The following is a 22,821-nucleotide window of genomic DNA, read 5'->3' on the forward strand; positions in this document are numbered from 1 at the left end:
CACTTTGTTACCAGCAGCCTGTCACAAAAAAACCAATATGCTCCTATTTCTTTACTTAAATTAATCACAAATGCCAAAGATAACTCAGTTAGACAGGTATAAAATAGCATTTTTGCACCAACAAGGTGATTCCCAGAGAGCTATTGGCTGAAAGCTTGGCATACCTCTGTATGGTGTGCAGTATGTCCTGAACTAAACAAATGGAGGACGAAAAAAGTGACAACCAAAAAAATCGATCTACAACAAATGGACAGTATCTGAAAATCATGTCCTTAAGAAATAGGAACAGATTCGTCAATGACCTGACCAAGAGCACAAGAGATGCTTCTGGCCTTTCAGTTGATCCATCTACTGTTCACCAAAACACTCATTAGAAATGGTCTCAGTGAAAGGGTGGCTGTTAAGAAGCCATTCTTCAGGAACAGAAACGTGGAGAAAAGGCTGCAGTCTGCCAGATTACAGAAGAATTGGACTGAAAATTAGAGGCAACTCAAGTCATTGAGAGATCCAAATTTGATCCAAATTTTTAGTTTAACTCATCATCAGTATGGAGTAGGTCAGGAGAGGCTCTGTCAGGGTTTGGGACTGCATTTCACATTTTAGCTTGTGGTGTTGGAGATCTTGTTAAAATCGATGCAATAATTAGCACAGAAAAGTACCGTCAGACTGTGAACCACCATGCATTACCATCTGGAAAGCGTTTGATTGGCTTCACCTGCCAGCATGACGATGATCCCAAACACACTGCCAATGGAGTAAAAGTATACCTGGGTAAGGAAAATAACTCTATCAGTCATGGACTGGTCTCCCCAGAGCCTAGACCTGCAGTGTGGGATCATCCTGATCCAGAACATAACATTCAAAGAAAAGCTTTGAATGTCCTACAAGAAACCTGGAGAACTATTCCCCAAGACTACTTGAAGATATTACAAGAAAGCTTTCCTAAGTTTTCATATATGTTTTCACATGTTAAAATTGTTTTACCAATTTCCCATTTTCAGCAAAATATAAAGAAATACGGGGCGAATCACAACTCTTGCACAGTATTATATTAGAAGCTATTTTTGGGCATGTATATGACCTTGTAGTTTTCCATTTCATTTTCACATTTAAGCCCTTCCAGTCACTTTTAAACTGTTAAACAACAGCAATCTTACTGGTTTATTTCAGCCTTTGTAGCATCCAAAAGGTTTGATGTTTTCAACCAGTAATCACAGTGATCATCCCAATATTTCCATCACTTGATAAAACGTTTGATTACAGCACAAAACAGAAACTAGCAACACAATAGACGGGAGCAAAAACAAATTAAATTGGAGTCGACCTCAAATCTTCTTTAAATTCCTTTTAGAGATTATCTTGCGTTTGGCAGATCCACAAGAGAAAAGCCAGGGTTTATGGTCACGTTTTTCATTAATTAAGCCTTAACCTGCAAATATCACCTTTAAAACCCTTTATTGATGCAGGGTGACATAGCTTCATAGATTGAAATGCCCTCCTGTCCACCACTTCCATAGCTATGCGGAACATTTACAAAGCCCAAAAGCAAAAAACAGTTAAATAAAGCTGCTGTTCAATGAGCCAGTGTTGATTTTGTATCTACTGTAAAAGGGGGTCTAATGTACAGCACTCTATATATTCACAGCTCAAACCTGCTGGCACCCTTTGCCGGGAAACCAGTAACTCATGTGACCTGCCAGAGTTCTGTACTGGTGCCAGCCCTCACTGCCCAGCCAACGTTTATCTACATGATGGACATGCCTGCCACAACGTTGACGGCTACTGCTACAATGGCATCTGCCAGACTCACGAGCAGCAATGCATCACTCTGTGGGGAGCAGGTAAATCAGTGGATGCTTGCAAGCTGGAAATTTATGCATAATCTTTGCTTTTCTAAGGTAAAACATTGTTTCATTTTCATGATTACATTGTGGGGGGGTGGTTTCTTGTTTGTCTCTGTACAAAGGAGCAAAGCCCGCCCCTGGGATCTGCTTTGAGAGAGTCAACTCTGCAGGTGATCCTTACGGGAACTGCGGGAAGGACTCCAAAGGCTCCTTTGCCAAATGTGATGCAAGGTAAGGCTGCGGCTGCACTGATGTGGTAAAGGTAAAGAGAAATTACTGTGGAAAACAAAGCTAATTAGCTCACATAGTGTCACTGGCAATCATCATTATGCTGTGACGTGATCTTCAATCTAAAGTTTGCATGGCTGAATAATGTAATTTCAGAAAGATAGCGGCTAATTAAGAAAGTATTCATGAATCAATTTATTCTATTTTTGTCAGCTAATTGTTCTTAAGATCTTCTCCCTTCGGGTAAATTCTGTAATCAAGCTTTTTGTTAATTGATGTAATTGCTTTGATGACCGGAGGACTGAATCACTGCAGGCCCCTTCAGCACTCTTTCATCCTCCTCTGCAGTTACTTATCTTCGACTGTGATTGACAGAGCAGCATTATGGGGTTTTTTAAGTTGTACTATGTGTGTTTCTATATGTGTATGTGCTCTATGCAGTGATGCAAAGTGTGGTAAAATCCAGTGCCAGGGTGGAGCCAACCGCCCAGTGATCGGAACAAATGCCGTGTCCATTGAAACTAACATCCCTCTGCAAGAAGGAGGACGTATTCTGTGTCGAGGAACACATGTTTACCTGGGCGATGACATGCCTGACCCTGGGCTGGTGCTGGCTGGCACAAAGTGTGGAGACAACATGGTGAGTGATCAGTAATGTAAAGGCCTTTAATTCAACTGTTAAAACTTTATTCATATTTAAGATTTGATGTAATGAATCGAGTACTATTCAACATTATACCCTAATATCTATAGCAGAATATTATAATATCATTAGCTACAGTATCGGTTAGCTTGTTGTTTGTTCTCCTATAACAACAGAATGCAGCTTTATAATTCATATTCTCTAGAGATGCTAAAAGGCTTGTAAGTGTATGAACCTGAAGTTGCATTCCCTTGAGGAGTACCAGACCGTACAGCGAGGTTTTCCCTTCCTATAGAAAATGGCCAATAAAGCTAACTGAGTGAATCCACTGATGCATTTTTGCACATCTTGCTTAGGGCTGAATAAGACTTTTTTGAGCTGTTTTATTAGGTGTGTCTCTCAACTTTTCTCTGTCTTTTTGTTCCTCTCCAAACTTCTCTCACCACATCACTGACATCAGTCCCTACTCCTGCCAAGCAGGAGGTTAATAGCTTTCGAATGGATAACTTACCGACCTAACTGCCTCTTCAAGTTACAATATTTGCTGATTTGATGATAATCGGTTGAGGTAGCACACACTGATCAGCCAGGACATTAAACCCACCTGCCTGTTATTGAGTAGATCTGTTTCCATCTTGCCAAAACAGCTTTGACCCATTGGGGCAGGATCACAAATGCTGGTTTAAGTGGTTTTTGGCACCAAGATGCTGGCAGCAAATGCTTTGAGTGACATGCTGGGACCACATGGACTCTTCATTGGACCCCAGAATGACGCCTTTTTCATGCCTTTTGATCCTCAAGTCATATCAGTTTTGTTTTTTTTTGGGGGGGGGGGTTAAGGCCAGTATGCATGATCTGAAATTATTTTTATGGTCATAGTAGGTGTTGGAGTTATCACTTGACTTGGTTGGTGAAGCTCCTGCAAGTCAGTTGAAAACACGACATGGCACATGGCTTAGAATAGGTCATTGAGCATTAAATCCTTGCAGATATTCTTGATGCCTGCTCGGGAGTTCTCAGGCATTTTTAGATGATTGCATTTACCAAATCCCCCCAAAGCTGTGGATTTGGACTTGTGAAAGTCATTTGTGGTTGAAACTCGGCTAAACGTGTGAGGGCTGTGTCACAAAAGAAAATAACCAGGTTTCACACGGTCGTTCTTAACACAGGAGAACAGGAGACATTTACTGTATTGCATAAGGTTGCGTGTAAAAAAAGTGTTTCAAATGGCTGTGTTTCTCTTACAAGCAGTGGAACTAAATAATAGGGTCTACAAGTGTGCTTTTTCAGTTGCCTCCGGGGACTTACCTTGGTGCCTTTGTACATACCCCATTGAGCTGTGTGTGCAAAATGGACGTCAGCCAGGTTAGTTTGTCTCCTGGCTACAGTCTCCCAAGTCATGAGTTAGCGCCCTGGAAACTTTGATGGCCTGGAGGTGGCTGTTTGTCATGGGCCTTTGTTCTCTGAAAAAAGGATTTGTATTTCCATGCCAATCAGGGTATTAAGTTAGCAGCTCACGGCCTGCACAGCAATAGCAGTTGAATAAGATGAGAGCTGCTTGCCTAATGCGGGCCTTATTTTCTACATAAAAGCAACCGTCTTTTTTACATTCTGATGTTTTTGTTTGATCTAAAGAATAGAAAGCTTATTGTGATTTGTGCCTCTTCAGCCCCGCACCGCATTGCAGCTACCTGAGCAGCATTCAGCACTTCCACCTGAGTGGGAAATTGCTCATTTCGCTGTAAATCTCCCACAGACATCTCTTCAGATGTTAGGCTAATCATGACATTTATATGCAGCATTTGTAGTTTTAATTGATCATGTTAATTTCAACTTCAAGACCGTTTGATAAAAATTCACAGGGCAGCTGCACTCTTCTATTTGAGTTAGCAGCAGGCATCAATGATGCTCCTTTATGATGTCCATAAATAAGATATTTTCCAGCTGTTCCGCAGAAGTATAAACCCTTCTTCTTATTCTTAGTATTTCTGTTCATCTTCATGGGCTCTTGAATTCAGCACCTCCTGAAATATTTAATGGTGCTTTTCTCTTTATAGGTGTGCCTGAATCGGCAATGCCAGAATGTCAGCGTCTTTGGTGTGCATGAGTGCTCGGGAAAGTGCAGTGGACGTGGGGTGAGTGCAAGTACCTATTAGCTCAAATTTTAGTGTTAAATTATACACCGTAGCCTTTGAAACAGTGTCAAAAGCCTGTGAGAACTCTGTATTTATCTATTCAGTTGCATTTGGAACAACTACATGTACCCCGTAATTGCAAACAACAGCAGAGCAACAATGTATTTACGATCCAGCCTTTGACTTATGGCAGCTTCTCCTATTACGTACAATCAATCTTCATTGTTCCACCGAGGTTAAATCAATCACTTTTACAGCATCATTTAGGGACTACTTAAATTGTTGTCCATCATCTTTTTTACTACACAAAGGAGGAAGAGCCAGTGCAGCATGTCAGGGTGTCCACCTGCACACAATAGTCATTTTTTTGCAGCATAAAAGCAGCTCGCACTGCTCTAAAATGATCACCCTTTTCTCTTATCAATAATTCAGCAAAGGGTGCTTTTATGATTTATTTAGTTTGTTGTTTAGTTCTGTGAATCAAACATTCACCGCAGGCGAGATGAATTTACAGACACCAACTCAATTACGGCATCGTAAAGCACCGAGATTTTGTGCAACAAGAAATCAAAGCTATGATTCTGAGATATTTTTTTATCGTCTTATAATTTGCTAAATGTCTCTGAAACAAATTAGCTTGTAAATGGAAAATAACAGCAACAAACAAAATATTGTAGCTGCGTGTTGATTGGCTCAAAAATAATCACATTAAAAATGACTTTGTGGGGGAATTTGAGAAAAATATTTTCCCACTGTGCGAAGTAGAGCTGCATCTCCCCTCCTGCAGAAATATCTGCCAAGAATAATTTGCCTACCATTTTGTCAAACACCTCGCACAGTACGAGACCTGACTGGGAAAGCAGTAATGCTCTGAATTTACCTTAGGAGCTTGCCTGCAAGTCCTCTTGCTTTATCTCACAATGCATGTGCTGTATTGACGCTGGAATCTATTTTTGTTACTTATTTAGCAGGTAAAAAGCACTTTGGGGGATTTTTTTCTGCACCTTTTAAACGCACATCAATGCCACGTTTTCTATAAATAATCGGATCAAAATGTGTGTGTGCACCAAAGTAGCTGATTGTGATTCCATCTAATTACCATTTCAAGCACATTAGATGTTCTTAGACTTTTAAAAGTTATTTATGGCTTTTACATGTGCACATATAGGAGATGTAATCCATTTCTGTATAGCTACTTTTGAGCCTCCATCTTCAGCCCCACAGAGTTTTAAAGAATTTGATGCCTACTTAATTTCACAGATCTTTCACACATCTGCTTCAGTTTTTATTCATGACGCATTATGGTAACATTTCCCTTCGCACAAATATAAATCTCGCTCAATCCATAACTCCCTCTCAACCCCCCAAGTGCCTCTTAACCCTATCAGTTGATGCAAAGGAGTGTCCATGGCCTGGAGGCAGGGAAGTCTCTGGACTGTACGTCTGTGCTATGTTAATCCCCTACAGCTGCTCAGCTCCCTCTCTATTTGTCTCCTCTTCTATCCACCTGACAGCTGGACTGCGTTATTTCACCAGGGAATCCTCCTGGATCAAACTTCTGCACTGGAAACTTGAGGCTTTAGGGGACAGTCTCTCCCTTCCACATGCTTTATCTATTATAAGTGTACACACACAAGCACAGTCAGTGCTCTGTTGGATTGCTTTATTTAATGGTTTATGACCAATTTAGTTTGCACCTTGTTATTTTGCTGTTAGATCTAAGGCCGTTTGATACTATTTGATGCCGGAGACAAAAGAAATAGTCAATATTGCATCTAATACACACTAAAAGTACCTTGTTTACAGGTTTGCAACAACAAGAAGAACTGCCACTGTGAAGCACACTGGGCCCCGCCGTTCTGCGAGACAGCCGGCTTTGGTGGGAGCATTGACAGCGGGCCAATGAGAGCTGCAGGTAGTGTGGACAATTTAATTTCTATCGTCACTCATCTAGGCAGACAAACAACAACACTAACTCAGAAATAAGCAGGAACACAAAGCTCCTTGTACGTCTCTTTCTTGCAGAGTCAGTTCTGGATTAATGTGTGGTTTGGACTATAGTGTAACTTTCCTAGTGCAACACAACTCCCTTTCCACCCTGTAATACATTATACTGTGAACAGTTTTTATTTAAAAAAAAAAAAAAAAGAAGGAATAGAGTGAGAAGCAGAAATGAGCAGAGAAATGTGAACTGTGTGAACTGCTGGCCGTGGCCTAGCTGTAACGGTCTTTACGTTATGTCCTGTCATTGTTCCGTGCTGTAGATGTGCGTGTGTGTGTATTAATGTGCGTGTTGTCATATATGGCATCAGCTGACACCGTGCTGATTACTGTGGCAATCCTGGTCACCCTGGTGAGCCTACTGGTAGCCACCGTAATCATCTTTCTGAAGAGGAAGACTCTGCTGCGCTTCCTCTTCACCAATAAGAAGAGCACCTTGGAGAAACTCAGGTAACATTTCCCTCTGAAAATGGGAGGAAGAAAATTTCATAAAAATTTGCATTGTTGTTTTCTTGCAAGTTTATTTATGGGAAACTTGTACACAAAATATACATAGTTGACAATTTTCGTAACTGTTTATATAATTCAGGGTCATGTGGGCAAGGAGTCTGTTCCATCTCCGGGTTAAACAGAGAGACAGACGACTATTCACACTCACAGTCGCACCTACAGCCAATAAGTGATCCCCAATCAACCTAACGTGCATATATTTGAACTTAGCCACCGATCTTTTCTGGACAATTTACCCACCATGCCACCTATTTGTCACTAAACCTCAAACAAACACAGTCAGTGAAAGCTGGCGAACATCATAAATCATTTCACTGCTGACAAGGCTGATATTTCCCTCAGGAGTTTTTTAAAGCACCAGCAGAGCTAAAAGCAAATGAGTAACAGATTTACAAACTTGAAACTGTGATTTTCTAAGTTGATCTGCTTCATCAGGGGTGTGATCGCACTGTTAGATACAAATACAGTAGTGGTAGCAGGAGTGTGGGAGTATAAATAGGCAGACAACTATTATTTTTCGCTCTTTTTTGTTGATATGGGTGATATTTCTGCACTGAGAAACAAGGAAAGGCTCCATTTCTAATGTGCTATACCTTCCCTATGTCATACCATAGTAGGAGGCATGTAGTGAAATATAAATATAAATGTCTAAATGTTAAAAAACACCCTTTAAACTGCTTACACTGTGCTCATAGATCCGTGGAAGCTACCAGGCCAACCAGCCCCATCAGAAGCGAGTCCATGTACAGACCCACACCGCAGCGCAAGCCTCCCCCCAAACCCTCTGGGGCTAACATTTTTAAGGTCAGTGTCTCCATAATGTGTCTGTCAGACAGCTTGCTTTATGCGTGTCTGCCTAGACCGTGTCTTCATACAACCCTAAAATTCCTCTATATGAGCATGTGCGCACTCATTTCTGTCACAGGCCGTTTGGTTTCTTTTGCAATGATGACATTTTCTTAGAGCACTTCACTAACATGCAGTCAGGCCTCGGCGTAGAGCCGTAACGCTTCCATGCTCGTTGACAAAACAAGATGATGGCATGCCGGCTAATCGATTCAGCCTCACTCTATCTCTCACTCGAAGCAGTATTAATTACAGTGTCATTGTTGAGAGGATGCGGAGAAACTTTAATTGAAAGATTACACTATCTATAAGAGATTGTAATGTTGTTATTTGAGCCTCTTTAATAGTTGTTTGTTTGTTTGTTTCGCTATGAGAATGAAGCAGAGGTGATTGATTCAGGCAGAAGAAGAAAATAGGCTTTGATTTGTTTGTTGGAAACGATAAGCACAGAAGGAGATTACCTATCACTTGGGTTTGCGTGCCAGAATAAAGGCACATGCATTTATTTATAGTGGGTATGTGGATCTGGTTTGTGTTTGCACTCACCAGTATCTGCAGAAAAATGTGCAAAAATTGTTATATTAAATATAATAACTGAGTGAGGTTGATCTGTCTGTCTGTTCTCATTATTCTGATTACTTCAGCCAGTTGTCAGAAGTCCAGATATCAGTCAGCTGTCTTTGAACACATCTGCATTTTCTCTTTATGTGAATGTGCATGTGTGCTGTCCAGCAGCCAAATCCTTTATGGCCATTTTTGGTGTTATTGGGGGTTTTTTATTTTCATTTTCTCTGGAGCGGAGGGTGAACAGCTGGTCAGGACATGTTGTCAGACTTTTACAATTTCACAACATCACATCTAATACTGCTGTTTTCCAGTTTTATGGCTGATTCTGACATCAGCTTTCTGACGCTAATGAGACTTTATGACTAAAGTTGGTTTTTACTTTTATTTTACCTCTGTTTCACCCTAATATCACAGGCTTCAGCTTTTATAACCATTAGACAAAATTAGGCTGCACCTAATGACTTCATTGTGCAGATTGTGTGTTTGATTATTTTCATGTCTGAAAGGGTCTGAAAGGTTCGGAATATAGTGAAAATAACCATCAAACCATCAGCTTTTGGCCAGCAACAGATCAGTGCTTCAAACAGTCCTTTTGGAGCAGACTTTAAACAAATGGGTACGAAGCAGTGGCACACTGAGCAATCTGTGTGGTATTTTAAGCTGAAACTTGAAAGACACCTTCTAGGGACATGTGAGACTTGAATTAACTGGTTAATAAGGGGTGTAATATGGGACCTTTAATTTAGGATCTGTGAAACGAACCGGGGCCAGACATCAATAACTGTTTTTTAAAGAGAGGCCTGAGCCAAAAGGCCATAGGACACCATCTAATATAGTCCAGAGGGTAGTAAGACTTAATCCAAACTGTGTGAGACATTTTGTAGTCTTTGTGTCACCTCAGAAATATATTTTGATGATGTTCTGTGTGCGGTGAGACTCGCTAATGAGTCCAAGTGGATCCAGAATTAACATACAAACCTGACCCAGATACAGCATGTGGCAACCATTCCTAAATACTTTCAGTTGCTGCTTGAGATTTTCAACACATAATGTTTTATCAATAGGAGGCAGTTAAGCTGGTGCGAGGATCTGGATTCCTCCGAAATGGCTCCTAGGTGAGGTCATTTCAGCGTGCCGTAGAAGCGCGAGGAAATGAGGTTACGTTTCTCGGCTGACCCGAGAACGTCGATGGATGGATGGAAATGTCCTCACAGTTCAGAAGCTACAGCTGAAATATTTGTGACATTTTGCTTAATAAGAGAAAATTAATAATCAAAATGCTTCTCGGCGGTTCACACAATCTAATTATTTTAGCACCAACAAGACTAAATTGCAGAGGTTTAGAAAATAATCTTGTAGGTAAAAGCCTGTCAGATGAGGATTTTCACATGTTTTGACATGTTATATTAAAAAAAGCAGGTAAAGTTTAATTTAGTTATAGTTTCATTCTTTATCTGTCAAAGACTAAATATAAAAACTGTGATCTCATGAGAGAAAAGATGCCTTGTTCCAGATTTGGCCGCAGTCCCTGAACATAATGTATAAAATCAATTTGATTTCTAAGTTTTAGTTTCAGGATCATTTTAATATGTATGCTACCTGTCACAGCTCACGACAATTTACGTATTACTGGAAATAACATCCGCGATCTCTTTTCAGCCGTCTCTCCTGAGTGCAGAGCCTCTTCTCCCACCGCACAACTTCCACTCTCACAGCCTGCGCAGGCTGCCCCTCTACCAGCCCCTCCACATCAGTCAGCCCATGCCGGTGTCTCTCAGTGTGGGGCAGCCCACCCTGCCTCCTCTGCCGGCACACTACAAAGTCCTGCCGACGCACGCGTCCAGCTCGCCGCCACCTAGGGTGCAACCTTTTCTCAGCCTGCCACGCCATCAGTCATCATACAGAGTGGACCAGGTTAGTGTGAAAAAACAAACAAACTGTTCATAAATGCTTTTATTTATTTAAACACTGACAGACCCTTTTTTCACAGCGCAGCGTGACTCACACAGAAGTGTCTGTAATATCATCACTAACACTTCTGTTTACCTGCCATTTCATGGCATAATTGCTGTCGTGAAACAGGTTTGTGGGGCTTCCTTTGATCTCACGAGCTTTATCTTTGCCTTCGTCTTAAACTGTTACTGTAAAGTTTAAAATTGCAATTTATTTTTGTTGACCACAGCTTTAATGGACCGTACATTCGCAACAGCCCATTAAATTCAAGTTGTGTATATTTTCCTCTACATTACTCCAGACTATATTCTCAACCACGCCACACATTTCTACACTTATTTTCCACAATATCTAGGCCGCCATCAATTTTATTTCATTTCAGTAAAGTGCCAAAGTAACCTGCCAAGACCTGAAGCCTCCCTGAAATAGGTCATGGTGAAAATTCAGGTATTTTTTTTTGTTAAAGTTACTTTCTCAGTCGATTGCAATGAATCCCTGGCATTTAAGGACACTGTGACATCTTAGATTTGAGTCAGCTTGCAAAAAAAAAAAAAGAAAAGCAATCTTCCTCAGCAGATGAAGTTTGCTTAGCATTTATGGAATAGCAGATGCTCAAATTTCACGTTTTCTAAGCACTTTAAGCCCACCTCATCCGTAAAAGCTTCATTCTTTACCATGGAAAAAAAGTTGCTGACTCGATCAGAAGTCCTTACGGTCCTTAATTTGAATATCCACAGTTCGATGATTACAGGGCAGACTCCATCTGCAGAGGAAGATTCATGTGGTGCGGCTGAAAGGTCCAGATATTGTGCTGAGATAAATATGTGTGTGCTAGGAGATCAGAATCAGAAGCAGTAGTGTTATGAAATCATTATGCATGGTTTTTTTATGCATGATGATTTACTGTTTTATCTGATGTCACAGTTTCCTTGATACGTTTTATAAAAATGTAACTTAAACAATAAATAAAGCAGAATAGAGCTCACTGTGGCAGATGAAAAGTGCATTTTAAGTCTCAGGACTTACTAAAAGTAACAGAAACCAATGGATTGGAGGGTAAGAATTAATATGAAAAGCTATGTACCCTTAAAAAATGCTCCGCAGTAATGTAAAATATATGCAAATTGTAGCTAATGGCCTAAAACTTGAACAGCCACCTGTGTCGTCATTTTTAAAGGCTGTAGCTAAATGTTGGATAACAGAACCTGCTGGATTTCTGCACTGCAGTGGGTTCGCCTGCCCACATATCGACAACAAATTCAATCTGTCTCCCTCACGGTGACCCAGCTCCTGAGTAAGGTGCTGCTTTCTGCTGAGCCGGCAGAATCAGAGGCGGTGGAGATAGTAAATCCATCTGTCCGCTCTGGTGGTGGATCCAAATCCCGATTTGTTCCCGGAGTAGCACAGCAAGGAGAGCTGTGCTGGATGTCGGCGCTTTGTGAGCCACAGCGGGGTGCAAGGGAAATTGGCAGATGTGTCTGTCTGTTTAAAAAAGAAAAATAAGGAGGAAGACATTCGTTTTGCGTCTGTTTCTCTGTTTGCGTTAGAACATAGTCCCAGATGTTAAAGCAGAGCACGAAGAAAGGTCCGGTTTGTATACCTCCAAGGATAACATGGTGGAAATTAAATGAGCACATGTGCTCAAGTTTTTCCGAGATTAGTAGACACAAATAGATTATCTCAAGAATGTGATCAGGTTTTTAAAATGCAGCGATTTGCCAAACACTGCTTGACACATTTCAAATGCCTCCGTCTGCAGTTTTTATAATAGAGGCATATCCCCTGTAGGCTTCCTAAATGACTTTATTTCAAGTATTGTATTTGCTGTCCCAAAAAGATACAATTATCCCACATAAGAGCAAAAAACGAGAGAAAAGTTTTCTAGCAGAACTTTCATAAATTTCTGCCATAAATCATCTGACGACGAATCAAATATATGTTATATACAATCGAAGGAGCTACTACCTTTATTAGATAAACTTTATGTGGGGTAGTAGTTAAAACCATCAATATCTATTACTGCCACTTACACATTGATGACTCTGTACTAACAGTTATTATTTCAGTCATAATAATGCCTGACCATGCAAGAGATGCTCTGCTTTTTTACATATGTAAACTACTTTATACAGTGTAAGTGCATTTTAAATATAAAAGCCTTGGCTACTTTTGCATTAGTGAGCAGCAGGCATCGCATCCACTTCTGGATGGTTTTGTGGTGTCCATGTTAAGCTTTGCAGCATATTACCCTTGATTGCAATGACTGTGTGCCAACTAAAGATGTACTTTAGCTGAAAGGCCACTGTTTGCTCTATAAATTGGCTGCTCACTGCCTGCCAAAACAGTGAAATCCCGCTACCTGCTAATATCTGTTAGCTCATTTCATTGCAATGAAACAGATGGGCGAAGTAGAGATGGCACATGTGGGTCAGAAACAGAAGACAGGGTTCTGTTGACATTTAATAGCAGGCCAACAAGGACGAACAAGACATCAGTCCTTAAAGAGAAAGCGTTTAACAAGTTTATTGTAAGACTTGACACAAACCCCAACCCCCACTCTCTGTGCCAGTATGTCTTATTTTAAACAGCGCTTTCTCTTGCTGTCTTTCTCTTTGTGCCGACCGCACCCCATTAATATCAAGGTGTTTCCAGGGCAATAAATTCTATCCCACGTTTGTTGCGATGAAAACAAAACTGCGTGGGACCTGTTTGTTTTTATCTAGTCTTGCTGAAGGAAAAATACAAATCAGATACCCGTAGAGTCCAATAAATATGAAGCAGATCAGTTTGTGGCACTGCACAAGCAGACTGCAGCGTCACACTGGCGAGGAGTGAAAATCGTGCCTTTCCAAAATGTCATCTTTTCAGGAACCTAGAAAAATAGTTTTGTTTTTGGCAAGACGACCGCGCATTTTTCAGTTCCTCCGGTGGGTTTTGAAAGGTGCTTGTAGGCTCAGGGCTCATAGATCTTTCTCAAGCCACAGAGGACGGCGCAATCCTTCATTGTGAATTAAGACATGTGAACACCACCAAGTTTCCAGTTACAGTTTGAGGTTTTCTGCCAAGAGTGGTATTACAATGCACATGGGTCTTGGATTAATCTTGCATTAGAGTGGATGCATCTGTCTATTTACATCTTAGTTTTTTCTTCTTTTCCCTGGAAAACAGCCTGATTTTCTTCCCTTAAAGAGTTGGTCTTCACTTAAACTTAACTTCATATAGAGGCTTGGCACTAGTGGAACGACACTCACAGGAAAGGACACAGTGGGTGATGCACAGTGTTCACACAGATATCTCAAACTGGATCACATAAAAATCCCACTGTATACACGTTATTACCACAAACACTTAATAATTAAGGAAATTCAATTCAATTTTATTTATACAGCCCCAAATCACAACAAAAGTCGCCTAAAGGCACTTTATATTGTAAGGTAGACCCTACAATAATACATACAGAGAAAAACCCAACAATCATATGACCCCCTTTGAGCAAGCACTACTGCTTGCTCAAAGTGACCTGCTTTGGCCACAAAGGAGTTAAATTTGAAGCACGTAAAAAAAAGTGCACCTTTCACACAGGACTCTATGCAGTCCTGTGAAAATTTAAGTATACTATTACTGCTTCCACGAGAATTAAGCCGGTAAGTAGAAGCCAGGTGTTGCTATTCAAATGCACTTGATTATGCACAGAAGTGATAATCCCAGCAAATTCACCCCAAGTTCAGACCATGCAAAGCTCAGAGTAACTGCAAAAAAGTGCAAGAGCTGCATCTCAGACTCTACAGACCTCAGTTAGGATGTTAAATTTCATGAGATTATAATTAGTAAAAGACTGAACAAGTACAGTTTGTTTGGAAGGGCTGCCAAGACAAAGCCTTGCATCTGAACAAACAACAAGACTGCAGCAACAACGTCCTTTGGATAGACCAGACCAAACAGGCGATGTTTGGCCATGATAGCTCGCCCCATGTTAGGCAAAAACCAAACACAGCATTGATTTGGGCTTGTTCTGCAGCCACATGACCTGTGCTCCTTCCAGTCACTGAGTCAACCATGAATTACTCTGTATACCAAAGTACCGTGGACTCAAATACGAGGCTATCTGTCTGTCGGCTTAAGCTTGGCCGGGTCATAAAACAGGAAAATAATCCCAAGGACGGCAGCAGAATGCCCGAAAAGGAAAAAGTTAAAGTGCTGCAGTGATCCGGTCAAAGTCCAGACCCTTAGCCTGAATGAAATACTGCAGTTGCCTTGAAGAAGTGAAGCAACATTGTTAGGAAGAGTGGGCCAGAATTCCTCCACAATGTGACAGATTGATAAATTCACACAGATAACTTCACTTAATTCTTGCTAAAGGTGGTTCTATAAGCTTTTGAGCCATAGGGTGTGTTTTTCACAGGACTGCATGATGTCCTATGAAAACCTTTTTCACATGACTGTCTTTAACAACATGCAGTAAATGAAAAGAGCTCTTCTTGTTCTAACTGCCTCTTGCAGACACGACTCTTGTTGTGGCTGAGCAGATGTCAGTAAAGCTGTTGTAAAGCTTTTATTTTGGACTGCTGGTTGGAAAAGACTGGCAAGGAAAATTGTTAGGAGGATTTTATTTATTTTCTGACATTTTATGGACCAGCTTCATTTCTGGTTTTATCCAGAAATTAAACTGCAGATTATTCTGCCAGAAAATGAAAACATTTGTTATTTGCTGCTGTAATATTAGTTTCCCCTTGCTTATTTCAACCTGCAGCAACACACAAACATACACTCCATGGACAAAGTGCAGGGTGAGTAAGAATAGACACACGATTTGCCTGCATAGATTTACATCCACTCAATCATCAACACTAGACAGGTAAGGTCTGAGTCATAGCTCCATTTAAGGTGGATGGGATTGAGGTCAGGGACTGATACACAGGCTAGTCAGTTCTCACACACAAAACTATTCACATCATTTTTATGGATCGTGTGTTCCCCTCAATCATGCCATAAACTTTGTGGGTTTTTTTCTATTATATAAACATTCACTGGATATTTTATTAGGTTCATCTTGCTAGTACCAGGTTAGACCCCCTTTTGCCTTCACAACTACCTTTGTGGTAGTTGTGCTGGAAACACTCAGAGCTTATGGACCGCATTGACATGATAGCATAAATTTACTGGAGCAGCTTTTCTATTCAAGGCCATTTGTCAGGTTCATGAAACCAGTTTAAGCTGATTTGAGCTTTGTGACATGCTGGAAGCAGCCATTAAATGATGTTACACTGTTGTCATAAAGGGATGAACATGGTGAGCAACAATACTCAGGTAGGCTATGCTGTTAAAACAAAGCCCAGCCGCAGCACACCACCAGCAGCAGCCCGAATTTTTGATACAGGGCAGGATGCAGCGACACTTTGTCTTGTTTCTACTAATTTCTGGATCCCATGCAAATGTCACAGCATAAATTGAGACACATCAAACCAGACAGACCTGATTTTTTCAGTCTTCTAATCCAGTCCAGTTTTGGTGAGGCAGTGCAAATTGCACCCTCAGTTTCCTGTCCTTGGCTAACAGGAGTGGTACCCAGTCTGGTCTTCTCCTGCTCTAGCCCATCTGCTTCAGGTTCTAGATGTTGTTTGTTCAGAGATGCACCTTGGTTGTAACTTGTGAGATATTGTTGCCTTCCTGTCAGCTCGAAGGAGTCTGGCCATTTTCCTCTGACCGCTGAAATCAGCAATCACCCAGCTGCTTTTTTTTTTTTTTTTGGACTAATCTCTGTAAACCGTCGAGATGTTTGCGTGGGAAAATGCCAGCAGATGAGCAGTTTCTGAAATATTCAGACCACCCTGTCTGAAACCAAAAATCAAAGTTACTTAAATCACCTTTCTTCCTCATTCTGATGCTCAGTTTAAACTTTAACTGTGTCTGGTGAGTTTAAAGTATCACTGCATTTGAATTTCTTTATTGCAATTTATGTAAAAAAAAAAATGAAAAAACGCATACATGCAGTTAAATAATAATGAATATCGGTTTAGTGTTGCCATGAAAGATTGTCACATTTGAGGCGCCTGGGTTGCGCAGCAGTGAACACACAGGTTCATAACTCTTGCATGTAGATGTGACAAACTCGGTCACATCTTGGCTGCATTCATGAATGTTTTAAACCATCCAGCTTTCCGAGTCTTATCCATGCATGATGTGGGGATTTTTTTTTTCCTCTGCGTGCAGATTACTTAAAGTTTGCTCATGTAAACCTGCGTGTGTGTGCCATGGCGTGGGCAGTTGTGGGAAGGTTTTGTGCATGTCCGTTTGTGTGTGTGTGTGATAGCAGCCAGGCAGCTGGTAGCAGATGTTTATCAACTGCACGCTTCCTCTATGTAGATTAGTACCACATGATGACACCTCATCCAGATAACCTTCTACACTCTCACAGCACTGCCACAGAGGTGGTGGAGACGAGCAGGGGGAGGTTTGGGATTCATCTCATGTTAGCTGTGGGAATTCAGAGGAGATACTGATAACACAGTGCCCTCTAGTGAAACGCATTTGCGTCTGTGTTCAGATAGCTGCTGCACAACTAATCCATACTGAAAAAAAGCTTAGAAGGTCACTTGCTCTGTGCACTGTGACTCAAGATAAGATTGATGTGCTTTGTGGTGTTTTTTAAATTCATACATGAACTAAATTTTTACTTTTTATGTTCTTTTTACAGGACTTTGAGAAGCCCAGTCCACCCCAGAAGCCCCTACCTGCCGACCCACTAGGGAGGAGCTCTCGACTGGGTCACAGTGCCGCAACAGCAGGGGGGCACATCCCCGGGAAAGCAGCCCTACCCATACCTATCCCCACTGTGCCAAGGCCTCCACCCTCCATCCCTTTACCCAGCAGGTCTGTGCAGCATGACAAAAAAATACACTACTTAAAAGCCCTTTTCAGACATCTTCATCTCTCTGTTAAATTGATGGCTTTTTTTGTCACTTAGTTTTTCGTAGTTTATTTAAAGAGACTTAATTCTTGTGTGACATTTTACACCTAAGAAGAAGCCGTAGCAGTTTGGAAAAAGAGTAATGTCATCTCTTCTGTCACAGGCTGCATCACTAATGGAGTTCAAGTTATTTTGTGATTAAAGGCTAATTAATGATTGTCGTGAGCGCGAGGGACGCTCATTTACTTGTGAATCTTTTGATAAATTTGTTCACCAACCTCATCATTTTCAACTCTCACAACACTCATTAAATTCGGCTTTGCTGACGCGCTCTGTGTGAAGTATGCTGTTGGATATTCATAACCTCCTCCTTATAGTTGGGAGTGCTAGCCTGGCTATTACGGGGGTTATACAAGGATTATTACCTCTTCTGTCCCAAAGCAGGAGGGCAAATAAAAAATAGTTTTTCGCTGCATAAACTTTTCGCATTTGCGATGCTTGCTGGTTTACGAAACCACTTTTATTATGGCTGTACACAAAAGCAGTGAAGTGGAGGATTTGATATGCTGAAGCAAACAAAGCATGCTTTTAAAGCAACAGCATTAAATTTCGTCGTACGTCGCCATCACGCAGAATGCATAACTGTCTGTAAACCATCCGTTTGGTTTTATTAATTCCTCTGGATTACTTATAGTTAGACCCATAGTTTACTAGTAAAAGTCATATTTCTTTTAGTTTTGCCTCTGAAAACCACCACACTGGAATTTAAATCAAACAATCACTGTTTTATTGAAGTGCAGCCTTTAAGCTTTCATTTAAGGGGATTACTGACATTTTTAGACACATTTTGAGAGACTCAAAATTAATTGGATAAACTGACATAATTTTAAATATGAGGAAAGTTTTTAATAATCTGATGAAAAGCCTTTGCAGTCAATGATTGTCTTAAGTCTAATATCGCCAGGCCTGTACTGCAGCTGGCTTCAGTTGCTTCTTGTTTGTGGCTTTCTCTTCCTCCAGTTTAATAACTGGAAAGCAGACTCTGTTGGGTTGGGATCAGGTGACTGAGCTGGCTGTTGAATAGAAGAAGAATGTGCCATTTCCTTTCCCCTGAGAAACTCTTGGGAGTCTTTTGGAGTATGCTTTGGGCCATTATCCATTTGCACTGTGAAGCACTGTCCAATCTGGCTGAATCTGAGCAGAGAGTATAGCCTTGAACACTTCAGAATTCATCCTGCTACTTCTATCGGCAGTCACATCATCAATAAACGCGAGTCACAAATTCAGCTTGGCTGAATTTGTTTCTTTTCATTTCGATCAAAGACTCTTTTTTAACTTTGCAGATTCTTATATTTTTTCAAGCAAAGTCTAATCTCTCCTTCTTGTTGTAAACTCTATATTTCTGTTCATGAAGGCATCTCTTGATTGTACAGCGATGCTGAGTTTGTGTTGGTTTAGTGTTACTGAGCTCTGAGTACCCCAGATTGTTTATTTGGCGACTTGTAAAGCTTTTGTTCTCTCACTGATAGATTTGTTTTGTTTTTTAACCTAGTGATGGCCTGCTTCACTTAAACTGACGTCTCTTTGGGCCTCATATTTAAAATTACAGTGGAAAAGTATAAAATATAAATTGAAAACTTTGAATTGGCTTCAGATATTATGCCTGCTTCACTTGTCACAAAACAACCAGGGAACAAGACGTGGCCAGACAACTGCCTGTCAAGTCAACTGTCTAGTGCGTATCGAGCGCATAGTTGATTTAAAATAATCTTTGGTGCTGTACAGAGGCAAAACTACAAAAACTGTAAAAACTGTGTCTTTATTCAAAACTTATAGACCTAAATATACTTCTTGTCTCCAATCCAGTAAAAAATAATGCCATTATCTCTTTCTGAGTGATGTCATTTTCGACAATGAGATTATTCTTCTTTTGCCGAGTTACATTTTCACAGTCAGTCCAGTTTCCAGTGGTGACCACTTTAGTTACTGGAAACGATACCCTACAAAACAAAAGCGCTATCCTGTTCCAGTGTGGGTGGAGCAATCCAGGCTCCGTTTCTCAAGCAGATTTCACACCTGGTGGTGAGCTGAAGTGCACAGTGAGAGACGCTTAAAGAGAACCTAATGGTGTCATTCATCTCTCCGTGTATCTATTATCGATAAGCTGAAGCAAAGATGTTTTCCATTTGACTTCTCTCTGAGTTTAGAGATCCATTCAAACTGGACAGATTATCATCATGTTTTAGATAATATACATTTTCAGAAATGAGACCAACCTGTCTGAAAGGAGATATTTATGCAGTTACTTATTATTACCATTGTAATGTTGTAATCTATTTGTGTTTGTGTTCACTCTTCAGACCTGCACCGGCACTGCCATACAGACCACCAAAGACTCAAAAGGACTGTTGAGCTCTCAACTTCACGGACATGTAGATCTCCGACTAATAGATGGAGACTTTCTTAATTTGCACTAATTGCTGAGACTCTGTTAGACCTTTGGGACAGTTGGAAGTGTCACAGAGTTCCCAGTAAAAACGGGGGCTAACATCAAACCTTGATGCTACGCCTCTAAAAGGTGCTTTGTCATCCTTGCTCAGGTACCAGTGAACTATTTATCTATTTAACTATTTAACTACCGGTTTGTGCAAAGAGGACTCTGATGAGGGATGATTCTCCTCGTGGGAAACTCGAGGAAAAGACGAACACGAGGCGTCATTACGGACACTTCGTTTTTGCATTCTGTGATTGTTTTTATACATTTTCTTCTAAACAAAATGCTGAAATATAAAGTCTTTTTTATAACTCGTCACGTTGCTTGAATAATCGAAGTGCAAAACATTTTGTTTTTTGACTTGGATGATGATAAATGGAAATAGAGGACGAGTCAGTAAGTAGTCCACATAGCTGGTGGCCCTTGGCGCAATGTTATTTCTCCGTTTTTTTCATTTTTATTACGTTCTGAACACCAAATAGGTCCTCTATGTCCTTGTTGCCTCAGTGCTAAAAAAAATACGTATTACTCAAATCTCCTCTTTTTGTGAAAATACGGCTATTTTCTTCATGAATCATCTAAACGCTGGATGAAAAGAATTTGATTCCCTTTTAAGACGTAGACTACATTTTTATTGTGGCATTAATCCGCTCCCTTTACAGTCTGTGCACCAGGCTCTTTTATTCCTTATAAGTTCATTTTTGCAGGAAAGTACAAAGAGAAAAAGTAATTTTCACACACCTCAGCCTGCCTCTGACATACTGCTCGGGGCATGCGTTGGACTCTAGACATGTTTTCTCCTGATACTGGCAAGCGCTGTGGAGTGTCAACAGACTTGACAGACTGACTGTGTTCCAGAGAATTACACCAACACCGAATAATTCAACATCAATACTGGCGTTTGTATGTTTAACGTTTGCGCTCGCCTCGTCCTTGAGAGGGTGAGCCAGGCCGGATGACTTCAGCGCCACGAGCTTTCCAGCGAGATGTTTTACCATATCCGTCCTGTTCTTTTTGTTTCTTTCACAACATTCCTTTTGGAGTTTCTATGACTTCACTGTTGTCGAACGCCGAGCTCACTCACGCATTCACAGCGGCGCTCATTGCACCCCAGAGCTTGAGTCAGGCTCTTTTTCTTTCTTTTTTTTCTGTGTTATTTGTTGACTTGAGGGATTCAATTGTTAACTTCACAGCGCAACGTGTCAGTGTTTGCATAAGGCATTTTGTACTTGCAGTGTATCCGAATGCAGTGCTTGTTCTGTCACAGCTGCAGAATGACTGAAGCCAGTCACGCCCTGCATACCTGCATTGTGTTTTTGTAGTATCTAAATGATGCTTTATTTCCTTTGTTTTGGATGTGTTCAGATGTGTTCAACAGAGTCGCCGCTCTGCTGGAAAATATGTCTTATTGCTGTGTCAATTAGCTGTTCAATGTTTATGCCATCTGTAAAAACCTAAATGTACTGTGTTTATTAAATTTTAAGTGTAACATGTTTAAAAACCATTGTAAGGTGTAAATGTCAATTTTTCTTATTTTTCTTTTGTTGTTTTCTTCTTCTGTTTTTTTAAGCACAGAAATGTAAAGAACTGCTTTGAGACGTTGCCCCTATTACATTAGGAGGTGAAAACATGATGTTGGATGATTTCCAACGTTTTAAAAGAATGACAAAGGTGTCAGGATTACATTTCAGCTGTGAGAAGACATCAGAGCCAATTAAATGTCCCCTGTTTACAAGACGGTGTTTTAATTTCATTCATACTTTGATTTATGACTATAAGAATGCAACCCACCACATTAAAATCCATAAAGAAGTCACCGTGACCAATAAGGACGATGCAATAAACCGATTGACCAACTAGCAACTAACTGCCTTTACTTTTCATGGTGTCGATTCAACAAGATGCTGTAAACATTCCTCAGGTATTCTGATCCATATTGACATGATAGCGTCGAACAGTTGCTGCAGATTTGTCTGCTGAACATCCACAACATTAATCTCCTGTTCCACCACTTAAAGGTGCTCTATTGGACTGAGACCGTGGTACCTGTGGAGGCCGTTTGAGTACACTGAACTCACTGTCAGGTTCAAGAAACCACTTTGAGATGATGTGAGCTTAACATGGCATGGCGCATTAACCTGCTGGGAGCAGCCATCAGAAGACAGGTACACAGAGGTCATAAAGGCAACAGCAATATTCAGGCAGGCTGTGGCATTTGGGACCCAAAGTGTGCCAAGACATTAAACCTCCACCAACAGCAGTCTGAAGGGGTCATATGAGGCAGGATGGATCCATGTTTTCATGTTGTTTATGCCAAATTATGTTCCTACCATCCAAATGTCACAGCAGAAATTACAAGACTCATTAGAACAGGAAACATTTTGCCATTTTTCTACTATTGTACAATTTTGGTGAGTCTGTGTAAATTGTAGCCTCAGTTTCCTGTTCTGAGCTGACAGGCGTGGTAACCGGTGTTCTACTGCTATAGCCTATCTGCTTTATAAGGAGATGTTCTTCTGCAAATCTTGGTTGTAACCAAGTTAGTTTTAAAGCTAAAACTAGATGTGAAAAAAACATTTTAGTTAGATAAAATAAAAATAAAAACTAGACTTGAACAGCCAAGTTTGTGAATGCAATAACTTGAGAACAAAGCGGCGTAGGAGTTTGAATCTGATACCATGGATGGTATCTGC

The 22,821-nt window shown here is 40.7% G+C and overlaps 1 protein-coding gene across 6 annotated transcripts in view; it reads left to right on the top strand.

The window, feature by feature from the left end:
* adam12b (ADAM metallopeptidase domain 12b) overlaps positions 1-21,865 on the top strand; it is a 120,383-nt gene extending 98,518 nt beyond the window's left edge. For 5 of the 6 annotated variants that reach the window (XM_039621929.1, XM_039621930.1, XM_039621933.1 and 2 more), the window contains 10 exons: positions 1,646-1,841; positions 1,967-2,075; positions 2,514-2,712; positions 4,773-4,850; positions 6,657-6,765; positions 7,115-7,301; positions 8,057-8,165; positions 10,434-10,688; positions 17,422-17,597; positions 19,995-21,865. In XM_039621929.1, the coding sequence (XP_039477863.1) occupies positions 1,646-1,841; positions 1,967-2,075; positions 2,514-2,712; positions 4,773-4,850; positions 6,657-6,765; positions 7,115-7,301; positions 8,057-8,165; positions 10,434-10,688; positions 17,422-17,597; positions 19,995-20,046 (1,470 nt within the window). In that variant the 3' untranslated portion in view covers positions 20,047-21,865. The remainder of the gene's footprint in view (positions 1-1,645; positions 1,842-1,966; positions 2,076-2,513; positions 2,713-4,772; positions 4,851-6,656; positions 6,766-7,114; positions 7,302-8,056; positions 8,166-10,433; positions 10,689-17,421; positions 17,598-19,994) is intronic. The other variant, XM_031742247.2, reaches the window with a different exon arrangement.
* Positions 21,866-22,821: the final 956 nt, after the last annotated feature.

This window comes from Oreochromis aureus, linkage group 13 (genome assembly GCF_013358895.1).
Source record: "Oreochromis aureus strain Israel breed Guangdong linkage group 13, ZZ_aureus, whole genome shotgun sequence".
NCBI classification, from domain to species: Eukaryota; Metazoa; Chordata; class Actinopteri; order Cichliformes; family Cichlidae; genus Oreochromis; species Oreochromis aureus.